The sequence below is a fragment of the Monodelphis domestica genome, chromosome 7 (genome assembly GCF_027887165.1).
Source record: "Monodelphis domestica isolate mMonDom1 chromosome 7, mMonDom1.pri, whole genome shotgun sequence".
NCBI lineage: Eukaryota > Metazoa > Chordata > Mammalia > Didelphimorphia > Didelphidae > Monodelphis > Monodelphis domestica.
In genome coordinates, this window is record NC_077233.1 from 32,138,439 (window position 1) to 32,161,306 (window position 22,868).

General features: G+C 44.0%; 1 protein-coding gene across 1 annotated transcript; it reads left to right on the forward strand.

The window, feature by feature from the left end:
* The first annotated feature begins 1,729 nt into the window (after nt 1-1,729).
* On the forward strand, nt 1,730-22,281 carry ARL6IP5 (ADP ribosylation factor like GTPase 6 interacting protein 5). The gene is made up of 3 exons (XM_056804404.1): nt 1,730-2,562; nt 20,662-20,879; nt 21,106-22,281. Exons 1-3 carry the CDS (start codon nt 2,387-2,389, stop codon nt 21,276-21,278), a joined length of 567 nt encoding a protein of 188 aa, XP_056660382.1. The 5' UTR covers nt 1,730-2,386; the 3' UTR covers nt 21,279-22,281.
* The last annotated feature ends 587 nt before the right edge of the window (nt 22,282-22,868 follow it).

A 22,868-nucleotide genomic window follows, 5' to 3' on the forward strand; every position in this document is an offset into this window, starting at 1 on the left:
TGATGGCGGACCTATGGCATAAGTGCCAAAGATGGCACAAAGAGCACTCTCTGTGGGCAAGCAGTCATACTGCTGAACTACCCCCTAGAGTTCGTTACCAGAAAGGCTCCCTTTCCCCCCTCTCTATATTGCTGAGGACATTCCTTATATCATCTACCCTTCTACCCAGTAGCCCAATGGGAGCACTTCCTCCCTCCCCTGGGTGGGGTGCGGGGCAGGGTGTACCCAGCATGTGGGGGCAGGGCCCGGCACTCTATCTATAAAAGGTTCGCCATCACTAGACACCAGGTCATATTGATCCGTGCCTCCTATGAGCTATACTTAGACAATCCATATAGACACAAATGCCTTATATGAGCACATACCCCCTTACATTGCAAAGAAATAGAGTTCCTATTCTTCTTTAAATTTCCTCTTTGGCAACATACAGAAAATTCCATACCTATTTCTAAGCAATTTAGCTCAAAAAAAAAAAAGAGAGAGAGAAAACATTTGAGCTTTTTTTTTCTTTTAATAACCCTTACTTTCTGCCTTAGAAGCAGTACCGTGTGCTGGTTCCAAGGCAGAAGATGAGTAAGGGCTAGACAATGGGGTTTAAGTGACTTGCCCAGGGTCACCCAGCTAGGGAACTGAGGCCAGATTTGACCCCAGGATCTCCTGTCTGTAGGCCTGGCTCTCAATCCACTGAGCCACCCAGCTTCCCCCAGAGCTTTTCTTGAGAATGGGTCTCTTCTGCACCACAGTGAGAAGGTTGAAAAAAATGCCCTTTGTTTATGGCCTGTAGGCCCCTAAAGGGCATTATATCCAGGTAACACATCTAAGTCCCACCATTATCTCCTGAGGACAATGTATGGCTTACCTGATGTCCAGGCCTGAGTCTCCTAGCAAGCCTGCCTCTGGAAAGGGCTCCCTTCCCACAAGGAGTCACAGAGCCTGAGAAAGATTCCAGGGCTGAGCAAAGGGTCTGAAGATCAATTAGTCCTCTCTCCCTCTTTAAATCCTTTGGACTGACTTGCCAAATGTGCTTCCATCCATCTAATAGAATATAAGCTCCACTGAGGCCAAGGGCTGGTTCCCTTTTGTCTTTATATGGGCACACAGCACAGGGGCTCCTTTTCCCTACATTTTTATTCATCCAAAGGGACTAAAATATTATAGAAATATGCTATTATTATTCTGCTCTCCAACCTTTTCCTTTGTATGTAAGAGGATTCACGTCTATAACTGAGTTTCAGTGAAAAGATCCACATGGTACACCAGAAAGAGAACCATCTCTGAGGTCAGAAAGTCTTGGGTTCAAATCCTATCTCTGAGGCTCACTCTGGCTTTGGGCAAATCAATTAAACTCTGTGAGCCTTAGTTTTTTTTATCTATTAAATAGCTTCTCTGGTCCCTTTCAGTTCTAGATTTACAATCCATTTGTCTTCAACTAATTCTCTTTTCTTTCTTTAAAAGCCCTTTCCTTCCGTCTTGGAATCAATACTAAGTATTGGTCCCAAGGAAGAATAGTGGTAATGGCTAGGCAATTAGAATTAAGTGATTTCCCCAGGATCACACGGCTAGAAAGTATCCCAGGTCGAATTCGAACCCAGGACCTCCCCTCTCTATCCACTGAACCACCTCAGGTGCCCCCTGTCGTCATCCTTTCTGCAAATTGGCCCTGAAGAGACCAACTTTCTTATTCTTGTAGAATCATGTAACACTAGAAACAAACATTAATTCAGCACGCACTGTGTGCCAGGCTCAGTGCTAAGGCGCTGCTCGGGATCCTGCTTCTGCCATTTCTGACTGTTTCGGGTCCCTGCGACGAGAGTAAATCAGGAGGCACAGAAACTCAGTTCAGATGGGGGTGGGGGGGTGGGGGGGAGTGGGGGGGGGGTGCCGGGTGGGGATGGGGTTTAGTAACGTCTTCTTTTTAAAACCGTGACAACCTCCTGGTGACTGACAGCACCATCATTCTCATCGCCCACCTCCCGGGACGGCAGCTGGCCGCAGCTGAGACACTCCTAGTATTAAATATTCAAACCCTCCCTCCCAGTGGCATTGGGGCAGGGGGTTTGTTGTGGTACAAAAAGGACTGCGAGGAATCTACCTTTCACAGACTAGGGGGTGGGGGACTTGCTCTTCTACCCTAAACCCCCTAGTGCCGAGGAAACGTACTGGCCCACAGGACCGCTTGGAGCACAGAGAGGAAGCAAGTGTGAGAAACCCGCCCTCCCGCGTTCACGTACTCCGCCGTTTCAGCTCGCCAACCACAGAGACGCCACAGCCTCTGCTGCCGGCGGAGTCCATCCCCTGTACCCTAGCCCTGCTCAGCTGACCCGCGTCCTCCGCCTCCGGATAGCCGAGCCTCACTCTCAGCTCCTGAGCCCGAGCTCCAGCCACTATGGACGTCCATGTGCCTGGGCTCCGCGCCTGGGACGACTTCTTCCCGGGCTCCGACCGCTTCGCGCGCCCCGACTTCAAGGACATTTCCAAATGGAACAACCGAGTGGTCAGCAACCTGCTCTACTACCAGACCAACTACATGGTGTTGGCTGCCCTGGTGATCTCCATCGTGGGGTACGTAGTGCGTGCCCCGGGACCTGAGGGGCGAATGCCAGAGCCCTGGGTCCCGCCTGGCCTCCCCACGCCAGCCAGACTGCGCCCAGTCCTGGCCAGAGGGCCGGCTCCGGCCGGGGGGCAGAGCCTGGTTCTGGGGAATGGAGCCCGAGCTCCCTGGAGCCTCTGGCACGCAGCTGCACTTGGCTCCCCTTTTCGAGCCCCGTTTTCAGGGCAGTAAACCCATGCCACGGACAGCGATCCCCGAACTGTTAGAGGTCCCCCCTCTCAAATAAGCGAGCTTTTATTTTATTTCTCCGTGGGCGGGCTGGGGCGGGGGGGGGGGGGGGAGGGGTGTGGAAGTGGTGGAGGGGCCTTTCCGGTTCGTCTTTGTGCCCTGGGCATAGCTGGCGCTTCATACATGGGTAGTGGATTGGATGGGGAGAGGGTGGGAGCCGCAGCCAGCTGATGTTTATACAGCGCTTTGAGGCCCGAGGCCCCTGGGAGCCTGAGGGCCCTGGCCCCTGACCCAGGCGCGTCTTCTGGAGGTGAATACCCGGAAGGTCGAGCCCGGACCAAGGGTAAGGCACGGTTTTGTCGCGCTGCCCCAGGGCGGCCTTGGGGCGCTGGGTGGGTACCCGGAACCCAGAGGAAGGGGGGAGGGGCGAGGGTGGCTGTGTGTTGTCGCTGCGTGGGTGTGTCAACCACAGGAACCGATCTAGAGCAGAGGTGCCCCAACCCCTCCAACACCACCACCACCCCGCTCCGCACATCTCGCGGGCCTTTCGGAGGCAGCCGCCGAGGTTCTCCCCCCCACCAAAGGTCAGCGCCCACCCGAGACGCTTTCACCAGGAAGTCCGGAGTGTGGCCTTTCTCCCCTAGAAGATCCCTCCCCCGAGCCCCTGCCGGGACCCGAGAGGCTGCGGTGATCATGACGTTGGCAAAGTGGCGGAAGGAGGAAAACTCCACTTCACTAGATAACCGGGAGAGCCCCGGTCCGCCAGAGCTCTGATTATTTTTTAAACCCTCACTTGTAGCTGGTCTGACATGGAAGAGGGGCTGGGCCATGGGGGTCATGTGACTTGGCCCATGTCCTCCAGCCTGGCAGTGTCTTGAGATCGAATTCGAACCCAGGACTCTAGCTTTAGGTCTGGCTCCATCCCCTTCTATTGGCTTTTCTGAGACCCTTTGTGTTTTATATTCAGAATAGAGCTAATCGCTAATTAGAACCAGAATTTGTCATCATAACACTAGCCAACATTTATATAATATTTTAAGGTTTGTAAAGCAATTGAAGTACCACATTTGATTCTCACAAGACTTTGAAGTACTAGGATTACCCCCATTTACAGAGAAGGTAAACCGAGGCAGAGAAGGTATGACCAGCCTGCAATTACACAGTCAGTAAGAAGCTGAGTCAGGACTTGAACTTGGGGCTTCTTGCCCTTAAGACCATTTGACTCCATCAGTCGAGGGCCTCCAAGCTAGGCCTGCCTGTGAAGTCTGGCTCAGTGGCGAGGCTTTCCTGGGGCCGAGTGCCAGAATGCTGACTGTGTTCTGGGGCCAGATGCTGCTGGGGCATGCTTGACTGGTTCTGATTGCATTAAAAAAAAGGAAAAAGATTTGGGATGTAGACTCTAAATGAACATCCTAGTGCAAATACCAACAACATGGAAGACTTGAGTGGGGAGAGAGCCAGTGCAAGTCTCTGGGATTCCTGCTTGGCAGGGACTCACTCTCTATTGGGGTACATGGTGCTTCCCCTCCTGGACTTAAGGCCTTTACAGGTTAGGTGGCTTCTGTATTTCTTCTCTAACCCCAGGGGGAGTTGTTGGGGGGGGGTCTGGGAGGGCACCCTGAGGAAAAGCATTTTCACGAGTCCTCTGAGAGGTGTCCTACTCTAGTCTTAGTTTTGGGGGCTAAATATCTCCTTTGTTTAGTGTAATTCTTTAAGAAATTTTTTTCCTACAAAGAGCCAGACTGTCTTTGAATGGACTCTCAACAGGAGGAGCTGTTATTATCTCAGCTGGCCCAGGCTCAGTCTGAGGTGGCTTTGGAACCCAGGACCTCTGGCCTCAAACTTTCCCTCCCCATCCACTGAGCCACCTCCCTGGGTTGTTAATTTTTTATTATTTTTTTTCGGTGAACAAGCATTTATTTTCCCTCCTCTCATGCCCCTGAAGAGCAAAACTCTTTTAAGCAGATCTCCGTATTCAAGGAAAACAAATCCCCAAAGCCCCCAGAATAACAAGTGCCAATTTCTAGTTCTCTTAAGGCTCAGAAAGCCTTTTTTCCTCACTGTGAAGCTGGGGGCAGGGGCTGTTAGTGATAGCTTCCTGTGACAGATGAAACTGAGGCAGGCAGGCGAGGTCACGTGCTTGGGTCACATGACTGGGAAATGTCAGACAGGAATTGGTGGCTCTGCTTCAGCCCCCCAGCTAAGAATGCAGGGTAATGACCATTATTACCTGTTTGGAGGTACGGGGGTGTTAGTTAATGCCGCCTCTGGAAGGGACCCCAGAACCTCTGGGGAGTGACACAAACATAGGCGCCGACAAACATAGGCGCCGACAGACAGAGGCGCCGACAGACAGAGGCGCCGCCTCTCCTGCTAGACCGGGCTCTAGGGGGCTCGCCATCTTTTTAGCCAGACACCCCGACAGGCACCTCACCGCTTGGACACCATCTTTTCCCCCCCACTTTTCCTTTCAGTCTGCCAGGTTCCGCACTTCCCTCGGAACAAACGACCACTCTTGTTGCTAGTTCCAGACTTTGCAAGCACACCCTCACCCCGCCAGAACAGACCGGGTGTCTTTCCTTGGAGATGATTCTTCCAATTTCCCTCCTAAGAATGATTGGATTTACATACAATATATGAGGTCGACCCTGATCTTGAAATTAGTATAGTAAAGAAGTACTTCATTTAAAAAATAAATTAAAATCTTATTTTTGTTCAATATTTTATTTTCCTAATCTGTGTAGCAACAATTTTCAACATTCTCCAAAATTATAAAGTCTGAATTGGCTCCTTTCTGCCTTCCCCTTTTCTCTCAGAGATGGTAAGCCATTTGATCTGGGTTCTACATGTATTATCAGGAAAGCTTACTTCCATATTGGTTATCATTGTAAGAGAATACTCCCATAAAACCCAAACCCCAAAATAAAACCATAAGCTAATGTGAAAAATAATATGATTTGATCTGCCTCCAACTCTAACCATTTAAAGAAGTACTTTCATTCATGGGAAATTAAAAAAAAAAATCCTTATCTTCTATCTTAGAATCAGTACTAATGTATTGTTTTCTAAGACAGAAGAGCAGTAAGGGCTAGGCACTGGGGGGTTAAGTGACTTGCCCAGGGAAGTGTCTGAGGTCAAATTTGAACCCAGGACCTCCCATCTTGAGGCCTGGCTCTCCATCCACTGAACCACCCAGCTGCCCCCTGGAATACTTTTTAAAGCTAGATTCTCCAAATGCTGCATTCTTTCCACTGTGAAGAGCTTAAGTGTTGTAAAACTTCCTGAGAATTCAGAGGAAAGAAACTTTCTCTTCAGGAATGGCTCTAAGAGATAATTACTATGTGGAGTTCAGAGGCTAGGAAAGATGTTTGAACATGTATGCAACGACTGGGAGCACTCACATGGTAGGTCTCTGAGTTCATTTATGTGGCAAGGGCTTGTTCCAGTATCATGGAACACGACTCATCTTTGCCCTGCCCATCCTGCTCAGTGCTTGTCCATTGCCTCCCATCAGTTCACCCCAAATGCTTTACTCAGACCATCAGTTTTAAGAGGGAAACACCTATCTTCCCTTTTTGATCATCCATTTCTTTGATGACATCCCTTAGACCTTTAGACTTCCTCATTTGTCATGTGTTGCACTTTGGTTCATCCTTGCCTCTCTGTTGTCCTTCTTTGGAGCCTCACTTTTAGTTCTTCAGAGATTTTCTGTTCATGACACAGTCAGACAACACCCATAGGATATTGGCATTAAAAATAATTAACCTTTGTTTCAGAGGAAAAAGGGCCTCTGGGGCTATTTCCTATAGGCAGTCCAGCCAACTGTTGGTTTGTTAAATTCAGGACACAGTTCATTGACCATTATAAGGTCTGTCTAGGATGTGTGTGTATATGAGTGTGAGGGTATATAGCTCACCCATCAGTAAATATATCTATTTTGGAAATCATTCCTACTCGTCCTGTACCCCCAAAGAGAGCAAAGAAAGAGGAAATGGATCTATTAGTACAAAACTATGTCTTTTTATTTTTGTGTTTATGGTAAACAACTATAAACTCAGGGTACCTGTCCATTGGGAAATGGCTGAATGAATTATGGCATATGAATGTGATGGGATACTTTCGTGGTATAAGAAATGATGACTGTAAATGTGTCCTCAGACACTTTTCAGCAGTATAACCCTGGGCAAGTCACTTAACCCCAATAAGCCTAGCTCTTGCCACTCTTCTGTCTTAGAACTCAGAAGGTATGATGGAAGGAATGAAAGAGGAGAGAGAGATACACACAGAGAGAGAAATGATGATGATTGGGACAGTGTCAGAAAGTTAGGAAGACAACTGATGCAGGGTGAAGTGGTAAAGTGAGCAGAAGCAGGAGAACAATTTCTAAAATAACAGCAATAACATAAATACTCTTTTAAAGACATAAACTCCAATCAGTGCAATCTAATCTTATGGAGGAGCTAAAACTCAAAGCTGGGTCTTTTGATTACAAACTGTATTCCTTCTCTTTGTACTGTACTGCTGGAAGCTGAAATTGAAACTTCAGATATCTTTGATCAGGAGTTAATCCTGATTTATTGAACAATTTAATGTGGGTTATTCTACCAGTCTTACAGATAAGACTCTTCAACAGCTGATGAACCTCTAATGTTTACTTTTATTAGCTTCTAACTCAACAAACTTAAAGGTTTGGAAGCTCTGCTGTTTTAAAGAGAGGGATATTTTATCTTGAATGACAGATCTCTTTTGAATTCTCACCTTTTACCTCATTCTGTCAAGTAGGAATACTGGATGACTCTGGGCAAGTGTACTCTCTCTCCCTGTGGAAAGAAAATGAGTGACCTCTCTGCTCCATGATCTCAGATTCCTATTTGAATTGTGACTTTACTTCATGATACATTTTATAAGGACTTAAAAGTCCTTACAAGCACCAGGATGGGGATGAGGAAATAGATTATGTTCTCTATCAAGATCCAGTCCAGTCATTAGGGCTTCCTGAGATTAAAATGCTTCTGTATACCACTCAGGACATAAAGAAGAAGATAGCTTGCTACAGTCAGAGGACCCTACGTTCAGATTCTACCTTTTGCCCTTTACTACTTATGACCTTGGGCTACTTAATCACTCCAAGCCCCAGTCTGTGAGGATTGTAAATTTAGAGGAAAGAGGACCCTTGAATGACGTTAAGTCCAACCCTCTGATTTTACAGATGAGGAAAAGAAATACTAACTGACTCACTCAGGGTCATGCTCCTAACAAGCAGAGGAATTCAAATCCAGATTTTCTCAGTTTCATCCCAGTGCTCTATCAAATGCACAAAGCTGTCTCTTTAGTATATGTATGGCCAAGGTGAGTTTCCCCATTTGTAAAAAAGATGGCTGTAAGACCTTCCTTCCGATGATTCATAGAACACACTTTGCAAAATTTAAAGCATTACTTTGAAGAGTTAGGGGACTGTGGGTGTGGAACATTGAATATAATGTCAGATTTTTTTTTCATTGTGTGGGATGGTTGGTTTTTTCCTCCAGACCTTCCTCCCTTTTTGTGTTCTTTGTTATGAGGTTGGCTCTTGAGAGAAGAGGGATACTTGGGGAAAATGGAGGTTACATAAAAATAAAAATGATCCACAAAAGTTTTTTTTAGTTTAATTTAGAATATTTTTCCATAGTTACATGAATTATGTTCTTTTTCTCCCCAGCCTCCTACCCTCTTCCCTTAGCAAATGAGCAGTTCCACTGGGTTTTACATGTGTTATTGATCAAGACCTATCTCCATATTATTAGTATTTGCACTAGGGTGATCGTTTAGAGTCTACATCCCCAATCATATCCCCATCTGACCCTTGTGATCAAGCAGTTGTTTTTCTTTTATATTTCTACTCCTATAGATCTTTATCTGGATGTGGATAACATTATTTCTCATAAGTCCCTCAGAATTATACTGAATCATTGCATTGCTGCTAGTAGAAAAGTCCATTATATTTGATTGTGCCACAGTGTATCCGTCTCTGTGTACAATGTTCTCCTGGCTCTGATCCTTTCACTCTACATCAATTCCTGGCGGTTGTTCCAGTTCACATGGAATTCCTCCAGTTCATCATTCCTTTCAGCACAAAAGATACCACAATTTGTTCAGCCATTCCCCAACTGAAGGGCATCCCCTCATTTTTGAATTTTTGTTATAAATAATTTGCTATAAATATTTTTGTACACTTTTTTTCCTTATTATCTCTTTGTGGTATAAACCCAACAGTGGTATGGCTGGATCAAAGGGCAGGCAGTCTTTTAACGTCCTTTGGGCACAATTCCAAATTGCCTTCCATAATGGTTGGATCAATTCACAACTACACCAGCAGTGCATTAATGTCTTAATTTTGCCACATCCCCTCCAACATTTATTACTTTACTTTGCTGTCCTATTAGCTAATCTGCTAGGTGTGAGGTGGTACCTCAGAGTTGTTTTGATTTGCATTTTTCTGATTATAAGAGATTTAGAATACCTTTTTATGTGCTTATTGATAGTTTTGATTTCTTTATCTGGAATTCATGTCCCTTGCCCATCTATCAATTGGAGAATGGCTTTATTTTTTGTACAATTGATTTAGCTCCTTATAAATTTGAGTAATTAGACCTTTGTCAGAGTTTTTTGTTAAAAAAAAATTCCCCCCCCAGTTTGTTGCTTCCCTTCTAATTTTGGTTGTTTTGGTTTTGTTTATAAAAAAAACTTCAAAAAAGTTTTTTTTTGGGGGGGGGGGATGGGAAACATTGTGTAAGGGCAGTTTTTACTGCTCAAAGAATAGCTTTTCTGAAGGAAGCCCAGACAAGGCCAGTTTTGAAAGTAAAATGTAGAATTTAGTCTATTCCGTTTTATTAAAGCAAGAGATATGAAATTGAGATTGAAGATTTCCTACAGAATTCTTGTGTGTTGTTTAATTAGAAGTCTGTTACCCTAAAAACTATATTTCCTGGGAGCCCACTGACTTCCTGTCATTATGTACTTCCTGTAGACAGGGGATATGCAGTGGAGTTGCTGGTCCCAGCCTCTTTGCCTCCTGTCAGCAACTGTGGTGGTAAGCGGGTTTTTTTGAACAGGGAGATTAGCTATGGGAACGTGGTTTTATTTTGTATCTCTTTTATTCCTTTATTTCTAATGATCATTAATAAATCTCTTCAAATATAATATTTTTATTATTTGAGATTAAATTTAATTTTTATAGTGTATGTGTCTGTTGTATTAAAATACTTCTTTAAAAGTCTTTTAAGTTTATGCTTTTTTAAAAATCCCCACTTCACCACAAGAGATTGTATTGTTTCTTAACTTCCAAGCATACAACACTAGAATTGTGATTAACAAGATGAGCTTTTGTTTCAGGGAAACCTTTGAGGGCATTAAAAAAATTTCTACAACTTTCCATAGGTAAATTCAGCCTGTTTGCTTCCTCTTACTTGATTCTAGACCCAGATCCCTGTCCCATTATGGTGACTTGTCTGTTACAGAGAACTCCCCCAGTGGGCGAGCTCTACAGGTTGCCTATATAGCATTGCATCCTAGCTTGGACAATAGGCATTCACATCCAGTTGGCTTTTTCTTGGTGGGTATTAGACCATGCCCTTTTGAACTGCTGTTGACGGTATTGATACAAGACCTTGAAAAAAAATTTAACCTTTATTTTATTCTAGTAACAAATAATAACAAGTTTTCTAAAGTTACATGATTCTTGTTCTCTCCCTCCCCCCCAGAGTTGACAAGCAATTCCACTGGTTTACATGTATGTTTATTCAAACCTTATTTCCATATTATTCATTTTTGTAAGAGAGTAATCTTATGAAACCAAAACTCCAAATCCTATACCCAAATAAACAAGTGATAAATTGCATGTTTTCCTCTGCATTTCTATTCCAACAGTTCTTTCTCCAGAAATGGAGAGCATTTTTTTCATAAGTCCCTCAGAATTGTCCTGGATCATTGTGAAAAAAGACCCCTTAAGGCAGACACTACTTAGCAGGAAATGTTTTATTACCTATCTTGTATGTGTCTTACATGTCTCCCTGGTAGAATATTCAGCCCGTGAGTGACAGGGAATGTATTTACTTTTAATTGTAACCACAGAGTTCAGCACAGTGCCTTGCTGATAGTGAGAGGTTAATAAACACTTGTTGGCCCAGTTAAGATTTCCCTTGGCTTGAACTCATCGTAGCCTCTACCCATAGTAACTAACACAAGTCTCTACTTGTGTGTCTTCTTGCACAGGCCACCTTGTCACCGGGCAGGCTCACCTGCCCCAGGCTAGCTGTTGCGCCTGAATCCCCTTAATGGTCTGTGATGATCTCCCCAACATGACAGGAGTCTTGCCCCCATCATGTGACATTGTGTGGACACTACTGATTGTCTCTCATTAGATGAGGAATCTTACCATGGCATGGAAAATGAGGGGGTGTCTCTCAATTGGGAAATAGCTGAACAAATTGTGGTATCTGATGGTGATGGAATACTATTGTGCTGAAAGGAATGATGAACTGGAGGAATTCTGTGTGAACTGGAATGACCTCCAGGAAGTGATGCAGAGTGAGAGGAGCAGAACCAGGAGAACATTGTACATAGAGATGGATACACTGTGGTACAATCGAATATAATGAACTTTTCTACCAGTAGCAATGCAATGATCCAGGACAATCCAGAGGAATGGAGGAATTTAGGAGAAAGAACACTGTCCACATCCAGAGAAAGATCTGTGGGAGCAGAAACACAGAAGAAAAACAGGCTCAATCCCATGGTTCGATGGGCATATGATTGGGGATGCTGACTTTAAATGATCATTCTATTGCAAATATTAATAATGTGGAAATAGGTTTTAAACAATGATACATGTATAACCCAGCAGAATTACTTGTAAGCTCTGGAAGGAGAGAGGGAAGAGCAGCAGGGTCAGGGGAATCATGAATCATGTAACCATGGAAAAATATTCTAAATAAATTAATTAATTTTTTAAAACCACACAAACAACTCTCTAATGGAATAAGAACCCATTTCTCTTCATCTGACCATGTTCCTCACCAGATCTCTCAGGTTCCTGGGACCCTGACATTCACCACCAGGACTCAGAGATCTTGAGAACATAATTCCTGTCTATATGGATGTACTTTATAACTGCCTGCTCTGTTGACCAAATTCCCTTTGCTCTCTGTTTCCCTTCAGGTCCTTGCTTTTGAAGTGAGCCTTCCTTTCTCCTATGGCACTGCTCATTTCCCTTTTGCCTCTTATAAGGAAATTTAAGTTGACTTAAGCCAACTACCCTTCCTAAGGAAAATGCCACTAAAATGAGTATTTGCAGATATAATCATATTTAATAACCATAATATTTCTACAGCACTCTAAGGTCTTCAAAGTGCTTTACAAATAATTCACTTAATCACATCATCCCTATGAGAGAAGGTATGTTACTTTTTACAAAATAAGAAACTGAGGCAGATGGGTTAAGTGATTTGCCCATTGTCACACAGCTAGTAAGCAAATCCAGACAGCTTTTTCTATTCAAGTCTTTGATACTTGTTATATTAGAAAATCTTCAACTAAAGATAGAATTGGACTTCTTCAGTTTATAAAAAATAGTTTGGAGACATCCTTTTTTTTTTTAAACCTGTTATTTACAGAAGAGACTTCTAAAGAAACCAAATATAATTTTGTCATTGCTCATTTATCTTCTCATCATTTAGCTTCAGGGTTAAGTGACACCCAGGAGCATTGCTTGTTCCTAGAGATTTCCTCTTTCCCTTGTTATGGTCTTTGTTTCTTTTTCATAGCCACATCCCAGCTCAGAGAGCACTTAGTGCTAAGAGATGGGATTTTTCCCCTCTGTCCCTGCTCCCCGTACATTAGCTAATGCAGGAGTGAGGTGTGGCCAGAAGTCCCAGGAACTGAGTAGGAAAGTAACATCCAAGTCCACCCTGCTGGACGCTCTGGGAGGGAAAAGCCGGGCTTTGAGTCCCACCTCCTAAACCTTCTAGTTCTGTGAATTGGAACAAGCCACCCCACCTCTCTGCCTCCGTTTCTTCATCTGTAAAGTGGAAATAATAATACTTACTCAGTGACCTCGCAGGGCTCTTATATGATTGTGACCTGATATTTTCCCACCTGCTTAGAGTATTCTATGTTCAGTTGTTTCCAGTCATGTCTGACTCCTCAGGACCCAGTTTGGGATTTTCTTGGCAAAGATACTGGGTGGGTTTGCCATTTCCTTCTCCAACTCCTTTGACAGATGAGGAAACTGAGGCAAACAGGGTGAAGTGACTTAGTCCAGGGTGACCCAGCAGGTGTGTATCTGAGACCAGGTGTGAACCCCAGAAGAGGAGTCTTCTTGACTAATTGCGCTCATCTCTTTCCTTTATACTTCAGGTCACAGGTCAGTCGCTCACTGAAGCCTATAGGCAGCTTGTGAGCCAGCCCACACCCTGGTGGAAAGGCAGCAGCCTGAAGGGAAATAGGACCGGGATACTGACAGTAATGAAGGAATACGCCTCTTAGCTGTACAAATATACTCATCTCCCGTGCAAGCATAAGAATTCTTGCCTTGCTTTAAGTTGAATAAATTGTTTGTTAGAAGATATGTAATGAATAATTAGGAGAGCATTAGGCTAATTATTGCTTAAATAATTTAATTGATGAATTATATAACATTTTAAATATGTAAAATATCTTATGTACATATAATTTATAATATTAATGCTAATAAATATGTTATGCATAATTATAGTAACAATAATGATAAACTAACAAATATGTTTATAATTTTAATATGTATATATATTACATATAAAACATATCTCTGTTTCTGTTATATCTTCCAGTAGAAGAGAAGCTTCTTGGGGGCAGAGATTACTTATTTCTTGTCTTGGATTCTCAGTGGCCAACAGTGTTTTGCATGTAGTAGGCACTTAATAAATGTTCGTTATCCTCAAAAGCTTCAGTAACTTTGTATCATGAAAGAAGGCAGCAAGGTGGCACAGTGAATAATAGAATGTGGCACTTAGAAGATTGAGGTTCTGAGTTGAAATCTAGGCTTAGATTTGGTATTTACTGCTATGTGAACCTAGACATATCCCCTAATCTGTTTGCCTCAGTTTCTTCATCTGTAAAATGTTGATAATAATAATAGCACCTCTCTCCCGGGATTGTTGTGAGGATCAAATGGGATCATATGTAAAGTTCCTAGCAAACTTTAAAGTGCTGTGTAATTCCCAGCCATCATCATCATTTGGATCACAGCCTAGGGGTTCGAATCCCAGCTCTCTACTGTTTATTGCTGTTTGTGTGACCTTTGTCAAGTCGCTTCCTTTCCTTGGCCTTAGTTTTTCCATTTGCAGAATATAAATTGGATTATGTGAGTGGTGTCAAACTCAAATAGAAATGAGGATCACTACTCCCTGCATAAAGACCCTGTGGACCTCCTTTTGACTTTGAACGCCGGTACATCTTAGTGGTTTTCTATGTCTATGTTTTTCTGTGGTTTTTGTATTTTTATTTATTTTATCAAATATTTCCCAATTATATTTTCATCAGTTTCCAGCAATCATTCTGGGCTGCTCAAGAGGTTTGATGCCTCTCTGAGATGCTGCCCAGTTCTAAATTGGCTGTTTTTATGTTCAGAGACTTCAAAACTTGACCTATTCATATGGATACTTAAGAGAGAAACATTATTTAAGCAAAAAGCCTATTGAAGCTATCCCAAGTCATTTGTGAATATTTTAATTTGATTTTAAAATTCTTACTCAGTTAAGAAAGGGTAATGATTTAGGGAGTAAGTGGTTTGTGTGTGGGTGTTTTTTCCATTTTGTTTTCATGGATGCTACAATGAATGTAGGGATCATTGACTTGATTTCCTTTTGTGTTATCAGACATATTTTCTCAGGCCTTGCACTTCAACTGATGTTTCATTTTTTTTTAATTAAAAATTTTTCCATTGAGAAAGTAAGGAAAAAAGAGACTTTGTAACAAATATTCACAAACAAGCAAAATAAATCCCTTCATTGGCCGTGTCTGAAAAATATGACTCATTTTGCCCTGTGAATCAGGAGATGAGTAACACGCTCCATAGTGGTGCCTTGGAATCATGGCCAGTCACTGGATTTGTCAGAGTTCTTAATGGAATTCCGAGGTGCTTATTTTCTCATCCAGCCGTAGTTTTTCTCCAGAGAGCAGGCTACTACTTGGGTTAAAATAGGAGGCGCTTTAATGGCCTTGAATAGTTCAGCAACCTCTTGAACAAGGGAGTAGCGGAGCAGAAAAATGATTTGACTTGTAACCTTGGCACCTCAAAAGCCATGTAGCTCAAACAGTGCTCAGATAGGAATCTGGTCTCGAATAAGCATTGTCTTAAATCTGGGAATTGTTACCATGTGCACAAAACCACTCAACATCTGTGGGCCTCAGTTTCCTCATCTGGAAAGTGGAAATAATAATAATAATAGGGCTGTGCCGTGGAAAGCAGCTTGTAAACCTTAATTATACCTAAGATATGACATATTGTGGGGGTTATAAGTTGTAGGTAGCTATTGTCCATCTGTAAAATATAAGTTGAATTAGATCAGTAACATCAAACTCGACAAGTACCACAGAAACATATAAAATATACGTACATGTATACATATACATAAATATACAGCCTGTGGGCAGTATATTAGAAAAACATCCACCTAAGTTTTCCAAAGTTATATGATTCATGTTGTCTCCCTCTCTTTTCCCTCCCCCCTTGCAGAGTTGACAAGTAATTCAATCTGGGTTATACATGTATTATCATACAAGACATATTTCCATATTATTCATTTTTATAAGTGAATAATCTTGTAAAACCAAAACCCTAAAACTTCTTTGGGACTGCAGGAGAGTCAGCTCTCTTGAGTGACTTTGGCTGGCCCATGAATAGCAAATACCCACATAAATAAGTCAAAAATCATATGTTTTCATCTGTATTCCTATTGTCCCAGTTCTTTCTCTGGAGGTGGGTAGCGTTCTTTTTCATAAGTCCCTCAGAATTGTCCTGGATCACTGCATTGATCTTAGTAGCAAAATCTATCACATTTGATCCTTCCACAGTATTTCAGGTACTATGGGTAATGATCTCTTGGTTCTGCCCATTTCACTCTGCATCATTTCTTGGAGGTCTTTCTGACTCTTTCTGAAATCATCCTGTTCGATATTTCTTATAGCACAAAAGTATTCCATCACCGCCATCTACCACAATTTGTTCAGCCATTCCTCAATGGAGGGATATCCCTTGTGTTGTCCATTGTCTACCCTGCTAGAATGGAAGCTTCTTGAGAGCAGGAAGGAATTTTTTTTTCCCTTTTTTTAGACTTGTTGGTGTCCAAATGAATTCTCTGCAGAATAGCATAGCAATCTTCAACAATTTCATCTTCACCCATTCACAGAACGTTGGCTTTAAATAAATGACTACCTTATGAAGCTATGTAACCTCGAGTCAGTCACTTTTTCCACTGGACGATATTTCAAGCTCCGCCAGCATTTGATTGTATGATTAGGAGAGGATGTGGTTTTGTTTTTTCTTCTTTGGGACTGCAGGAGAGTCAGATCTCTTGAGTGACTTTGGCTGGCTCCGAGATATGTCAGCCCATGAATAGCCAGCTTCTCTTCCCTCAGCACAGGGAGTGCTAATTGGCTTCTCCCTCCATCCCCTCCCAGTTTTTGGTGACTCCTAGTTACAGTGGAGAAACTGAGAAAAACTGATTCTGGAGTTACGACGGAGACACTGTTTCTTTACAGTGGCTTCATCACACAGAATGATGTGTGCAACAAATTGGCCCTTGTCCCCATCTTATTTTTTTTTTAATTCTAAATGTCTTTTATTTATTTTTTAAATTTATTTTTAATTTCATTTAATTAGATGATTTAGAATAATTTTCCATGGTTACAGGACTCATTCCTTCCCTCCCCTCCCCTTACCCCCTCCCATATATAACACACAACTCCACTGGGTTTAACATGTGCCATCCATCAAGACCCATTTCCTTATTATTAGTATTTGCACAGGGTGATCTTTTAGAGTCCACTTTCCCAGTCATAGCCCCACTGAACCATGTGATCAAGTGGTTGTTTTTCTTCTGTGTTTCTGCTCCCACAGTTCTTCCTCTGGATGTGGATAGTGTTCTTTCTCATTTGTCCCTCTGAATAGTTCTGGATCATTGCATTTCTACTAGTAGAGAAGCCCGTTATGTTCGATTTTACCACAGTGTATCGGTCTCTGTGTACAACATTCTCCTGGTTCTGTTCCTTTCACTCTGCATCACTTCCTGGAGGTTGTTCCAGACTCCATGGAATTCCTCCACTTTATTATTCCTTTTAGCACAATACTTTTCCATCACCAACATATACCACAATTTGTTCAGCCATTCCCCAATTGAAGGGCATCCCCTCATTTTCCAATTTTTTGCCACCACAAAGAGCGCAGCTATGGATATTCTTGTACCAGTCTTTTTCCTTATTATCTCTTTGGGGTATAAACTCAGCAGTGCTATGGCTGGATCAAAGAGCAGGCAGTCTTTTAGTGCCTTGTCCCCATCTTATTAAAGGATATAATGAGAGGATCCTCTTTCTTTGTAGCCTTTTTTACTCATGACAAGGTAGGGGTTTTTTAAATGGTTCTGGGTTCAAATATAGCCTCAGATCCTTCCTAATTGTGTGACCCTGGGCACATCACTTAACCCCTATCACTTACCACCACTCTTCTGCCTTGGAACCAATACTTAGTATTGATTCTAAGATGAAAGGTTAGGCTTTAGAAACAAATATGTAAATGTGATATAAGAAAATTATTAAACTAAGTACCTTTGCTTTTTTTTTTTTTAATGAACATCTAGCCAGTTTTCCCCACAGAATTCTCTGCAGCTGAGGTGGGGGCAACAACTGCACACGTATGACTCCAAGCCCAGATCAGGGCCAGTTGTCCGCATGAAGCATGGGCGGTCTGTTAGGGAAAGTGGAGCCTGAGCCTTCCTGGGGTTTCCTATGACAGATGACTATGACTCACAGCACAAGTGTTAAAAGCTTGACTCCTCTCCATCTTGTGCTGGTTTCAGCCCTGATACCTCCCCTCTTTGGACTTTTCTTCCTTCTTTTTGGAGTGGCTGTACTGATGGGTCTGGGTGTCGGCTGGCATCTCAGGATTCCTTCCTTGCCCTGAAAAGCTGATCCTCAGGAAGGGAACAATAGAGGATTCCGTTCAGGCCAAAGAGATTTCTGCCCTGAGCAAAGCTGCTCACTTTTTCCAGTTTAGAAGCTTCATTCCTCGTCTATTTATAGGCCGGGGCTGGGTGTGTTAGAAACTAAAAACAGATTCTTGGAGACCTCACAAGCTGCCAGGGCGAGGCGAAGCAGCTCTCCTGGAGAAGGGGGGGCTGACCCCGAAAACGGGGGAGCTCTGTGAGTCTTTGGCTCCAGAATGTGCTCTTCTGGAGAATCCTCTGTTTCTTTGTTTTTCTTCAGGGCTTTAGTCTTACTTTTTTTTAAGCCCCCTTCTGTCTTGAGAGGGCAGAAGAGTGGTAAAGGCTGGGTAATGGAAGTTAAGTGACTTGCCCAGAGTCACACAACCCAGAAGTGTCTGAATCCAGGACTTCCTGTCCCAAGCCCTGGCTCTCCATCCACTGAGCCTTCCAACTGCTATCATTATTTTACTTTTAAGTAAATTTTGATTCTTTAGGGAAGAAATTTAATTGGATCTTACACTCTGACCACCATACACAGCCCATGTTGCTCAGGGACATCCAGTTCATGTAATGAATGCAGCATTGAACCCAGAAGAGCCTAGTTCATATAACAAGGGCATCCGACTAGATTCCTGAACCTGGAGTCAGGGAGGTCCGAGTTCAAATGTAGCCTCAGATAATTATTAACTGGATGACTCTGGGAAAGTCACTTAACCTCTGTCCACTCCTGCTTTGCAAATTTTAACCTGTTTAATGAGTTAATAGCAAATTTCCTCCTCCTTCTTCCCCTCCTCCTCCCTGTAAAAGATAACATTAAATCTCAATAATAAAATATTATATTTTAGGAGGTTTATTCATGATCATTAGAAATCAAGGAATAAAGAGGATACAAAATAAAGACCACATGCCCATGGCTGATCAGCCCATTTAAAACCCACCACCACCATGCTGGCTGCAAGCCCAAGAAAGAGACCCAAGAGGGCTGCCCACTTGCTAATATTCTCTGTCTACAGGAAGTACATAACAACAGGAAGTCAGTGGGCTCTGGGGAAATGTTTTTTAGGGTAACAGATTTTCAATTTCATGGTCCTCTCTCCTCCCTCCCTCCCCCTCCTCCTCCTCTCCCCTGTCTTCCTCCCCTCCTCTTCATCATCTTTGTCATCCCATCTTCCTTCTCCTCTTCTGTCCTTTCTGGCTAGGTTCTTGGAGGTTTTCAGGGGGTCCATGAACATGGAGGGAGGGGAAACCTTTATTTTCATTAACTCTTACTAAAAGTTGTCATTTCCTTTCATTATGAATGAAAAAAACATAATTTTGAGGAGTTGCTGGGTTTCGCCTCACTGCAGATGTGGGGAGGGAGTCTCCCCCTTGTCCGTGTCTGTGGCTGACTCCTCAATTTGGACTCGCTGCTTTTCCTTAAGAATACTTGAGTAGCCTGTGCTCACATGGAGGCCGTTCTCTGAGGTACTGGTGGAGTCGGTTCCATTTTTAAAGTGAGACCTGTGTTCGACAGGCCCAGCAGCCGCTTCGTTTCACAAGGACTCGTGCAGGCACCCATTTGCTGATCTTTGGTGCCTTCGGGGAGCCCATGAGCTCCTTCTTGTTTTATCCATCCTTGGTGCCGCCTTAGCAAGTCTGACTCTGCCTCACCTGTTGCCCTCATTCCCCGGCCACAGAGGGGTAGCAGAAATAATACCAACAGCATCATCAGTAAAGAGCCGGCCCTCTCGGGCCTCGCAGGCCTCCCTGGTCCCAGCTGCCATGCGGGTGCCTCGTCCCTGACTTCTCCCCAGGTTGAGTCATTGCTCCAGAAGAGCTCCCAGATTGGGCTCAGACCAGGGGCCAGCCTGGGGCTTCGAGATCCCCCTGCGCTGCACTGCCTCCTCCTGCTTAGTTACAGATGGCCCAGCTCCGGACAGGACCGAGGCCGAGAAGTAGGCCTTCCTTCCCCTTTTCAGACTTTTTTCAACATAGCGCTGATTTTTTCCTGTCCCTTTTCCCCCTTCAAAATGTCCTCCATTATACACAGACAGCTCCCTTGGAGCAGAGGAACCCTGGGAGATACTTTGGTGACATTAAAAAAAAGGTTATTTGTAGGATTCACTTAAAAATTAATTGGCTCAGTGGTCCCAAAATGCATTGTGGGATTCCAGGGAATCTTTGCCAAGAATGCTCCCAACAGGGCACACAGTCAGGCCTGGACTCTAATGCTCGTTAATGGTGAGAAGGATCGAGGCACTGTCGAGGAGTCCAGGGGCTCTCTTTCTGGGCTTCCCCCGTAGCGGGACGGGGTGGCCTGGGCAGCTCGGGAGTCCCTTCCACAGAGAGACCCAGTGAGGATCACAGGAGTGAGTGGCACTCAGCCTCCCTGGGAGGTCAGTCCAATGCCTGGGACGCTCACTCTCCCCTCAGCTCTCCACTGCCCTTGTGCCGCGGACGCTAAGCGCGTTCTCTTCCTCAGGTTACTGAGGGGGAAACTGAGGCCCCAGCTGGTGTGTATCTGGGGAGTCGGGAGACCAGGCTTCAAATCCTCGCATTCCATCCCAGCCTCTGTTCCTTCCCCGACACTGCCTGGAGCCCGGGTCCCGTGGGTGCTCGCCCCCTTCGGCCCCATCTGGGGTCTCTTCCCTGCCCGACTCTCACCCATCCCCATCCTTGTCTCTGCAGGTTCCTGAGTCCTTTCAACATGATTCTGGGGGGCACCGTGGTGGTGCTGGTGTTCACGGGCTTCGTGTGGGCCGCCCAGAATAAGGACTTCCTCCGCCGCCTGAAGAAGCAGTACCCCACCACCTTTGTCATGGCCGTCATGCTGGCCAGCTACTTCCTCATCTCCTTCTTCGGCGGCGTCATGGTCTTCGTGTTCGGCATCACCTTCCCTCTGCTGCGTAAGTGAAGGCCCCGCGGCCTCCCCATCGAGCTGAGAGGATTCCCCCTCCCTGTTCACAGATGCCCCGATGGTGTCCTGCTTGAGTGTGCCTTGGAAGCCTGGAGAGGGGCTGGGGGGGAGGAGGCGGGGGAAGGGGGCCCTGGCGGGGGGGCCTTTAACCCTGGGACGTCTGAGGCCAGAGAGATGGGCACACACTGAACGTTGGGGGCTTGTTTTTTTTCCAGTGATGTTCATCCATGCTTCTTTGAGACTTCGGAATATCAAGAACAAACTGGAGAACAAAATGGAAGGAATTGGCCTGAAGAAGACCCCGATGGGCATCATCCTCGATGCTCTGGAGCAGCAGGAAGACAGCTTCAACAAGTTCGCTGATTTTATCAGTAAAGGCAAAGAATAAGTGGCTGCAGCCCGACGGCCATCTGATCAGCGGCAGGAATAGGTTTTCTTTTCCTTTGCTCCTGTCTAGAGTTCACTTCTTGTTTGTGTGTATGAAATGTGGGGGGGGGCATCGGGAGAGCCCCCCGAGGCTCGTCTCTGTGGCAAGATGCGGGCAGGCCAAACTCTGTCTCACTCCTGACGGGATGGAGAGGAGAGAACCCAGTCCAAAGTCACCCACCCTCCTAAGACCTTCTTAGTCCTCTAGTCTGTCCCTGTTTAGACAAACGGAGCAAAATCTGTGTTTCTTCAAGGGGGTAGAGTGACCCCTGAGTCTTTGTTATAATGAGCATATTTCTAAGTATTGATCAGTGTTAATATTGTCTAATACAATGATGAATAAATACTGTTTATATCTTAAAGGAGTCCAAAACAGCCTTAAGAAATCAATAAAAACACGGAGGTACATACAGGTGAATAGAAATGTCTGCTAACTAGAATAGATAACGTGAGACATAGCTCTTCCCTACCCCTCCAGATCCCAGGGTAAGCTTTTGTATGTAATAAATTGCTTGTGATTCTCTTTTAGGATATGAGTTCGTCTGTCTATTGCTTTTCTCTCTGCTTTATTCCATGCAGTGAAAACTGGATAAGCACTCCCCGCGCTGTTTACCGCTTTAAAGTCTGTGGTGTGGGAGTCTAGCAAACTATGCCGTGAGATTTCCATCAGTTCTTTAGGTTTTTCAGCAGCAAGCTTGTGCGAGAAAACAAGCCTAAGGATTGCCTTTCTTCAGAAGGCAGCCGTGTAACTCGTGTCATGTTTGGCCAGGTGTAGCAACAAGTCTCGACTTCCACCGAGTACTATTTATGTCACTCAAATAGCATTTCGTTGTTTTGGTTCTAGGAAGAATGGCAGAAAACTCCCATCAATAACTGGTTCTTGTTTGTTTGGTTTGGTTTTCCCCTTACCTTCTCCTTGTACCCTTTGGAACGCAGTGAAATAAATATTCTGAATAGAGAATTCATTTAAAATCTCTGTGTTTTATTGAAAAGCAACAAGGATCCTTTTCACGTTCAATCCAAAGGTGTGTGGAGACAATCTCTAAACAAAGACGACATTTCATAATTAGTGGGAAAATAAATCATGATGGCTGTTTAATAAACAAATAACAATTAAGCTAAACCATCTTTGATTTAGGAGTAGGAAAAAAAAAAGTCTAGCAAGCAAGACAGCATGGGCCCAGATCACCTGCGGGAACTACTTGATTAAATATTTTATAGACATAAATGATAGAAAAGAATTCTATAATACGGGGTTTATATAACTTTGCTGGAAAGGGGCTCTGTGGCACAGCAGACTCACTCTCTCGGCAGGAACATGTTGCCCTCTTGTTAGAATTGCCCAGAAATGTAGAATGCCTCATTGCATGAAAGTGGCCTCCAAGGCTCAGTATTTACCAAAGGAAATCTGTGTGTTCTGAGGCAGGAAGTAAAAGGGTGCTCCTCCCTTTTCTGGTGATGCTGTGTGTCACGATTCGGGATGACGAGCCATCATTGCGACAAGTTCCACAAATATGAGATAGAGTATTTGTACATATTATAAGTCAATATT

Bases quoted from the DNA above. Each gene is read 5' to 3' on its own strand.
- ARL6IP5 (XM_056804404.1), top strand. From the start codon at position 2,387: ATGGACGTCCATGTGCCTGGGCTCCGCGCCTGGGACGACTTCTTCCCG. The intron at 2,563-20,661 runs GTACGTAGTGCG...TTGTCTCTGCAG, and splicing joins CTGGTGATCTCCATCGTGGG to GTTCCTGAGTCCTTTCAACA. The intron at 20,880-21,105 runs GTAAGTGAAGGC...TTTTTTTTCCAG, and splicing joins CATCACCTTCCCTCTGCTGC to TGATGTTCATCCATGCTTCT.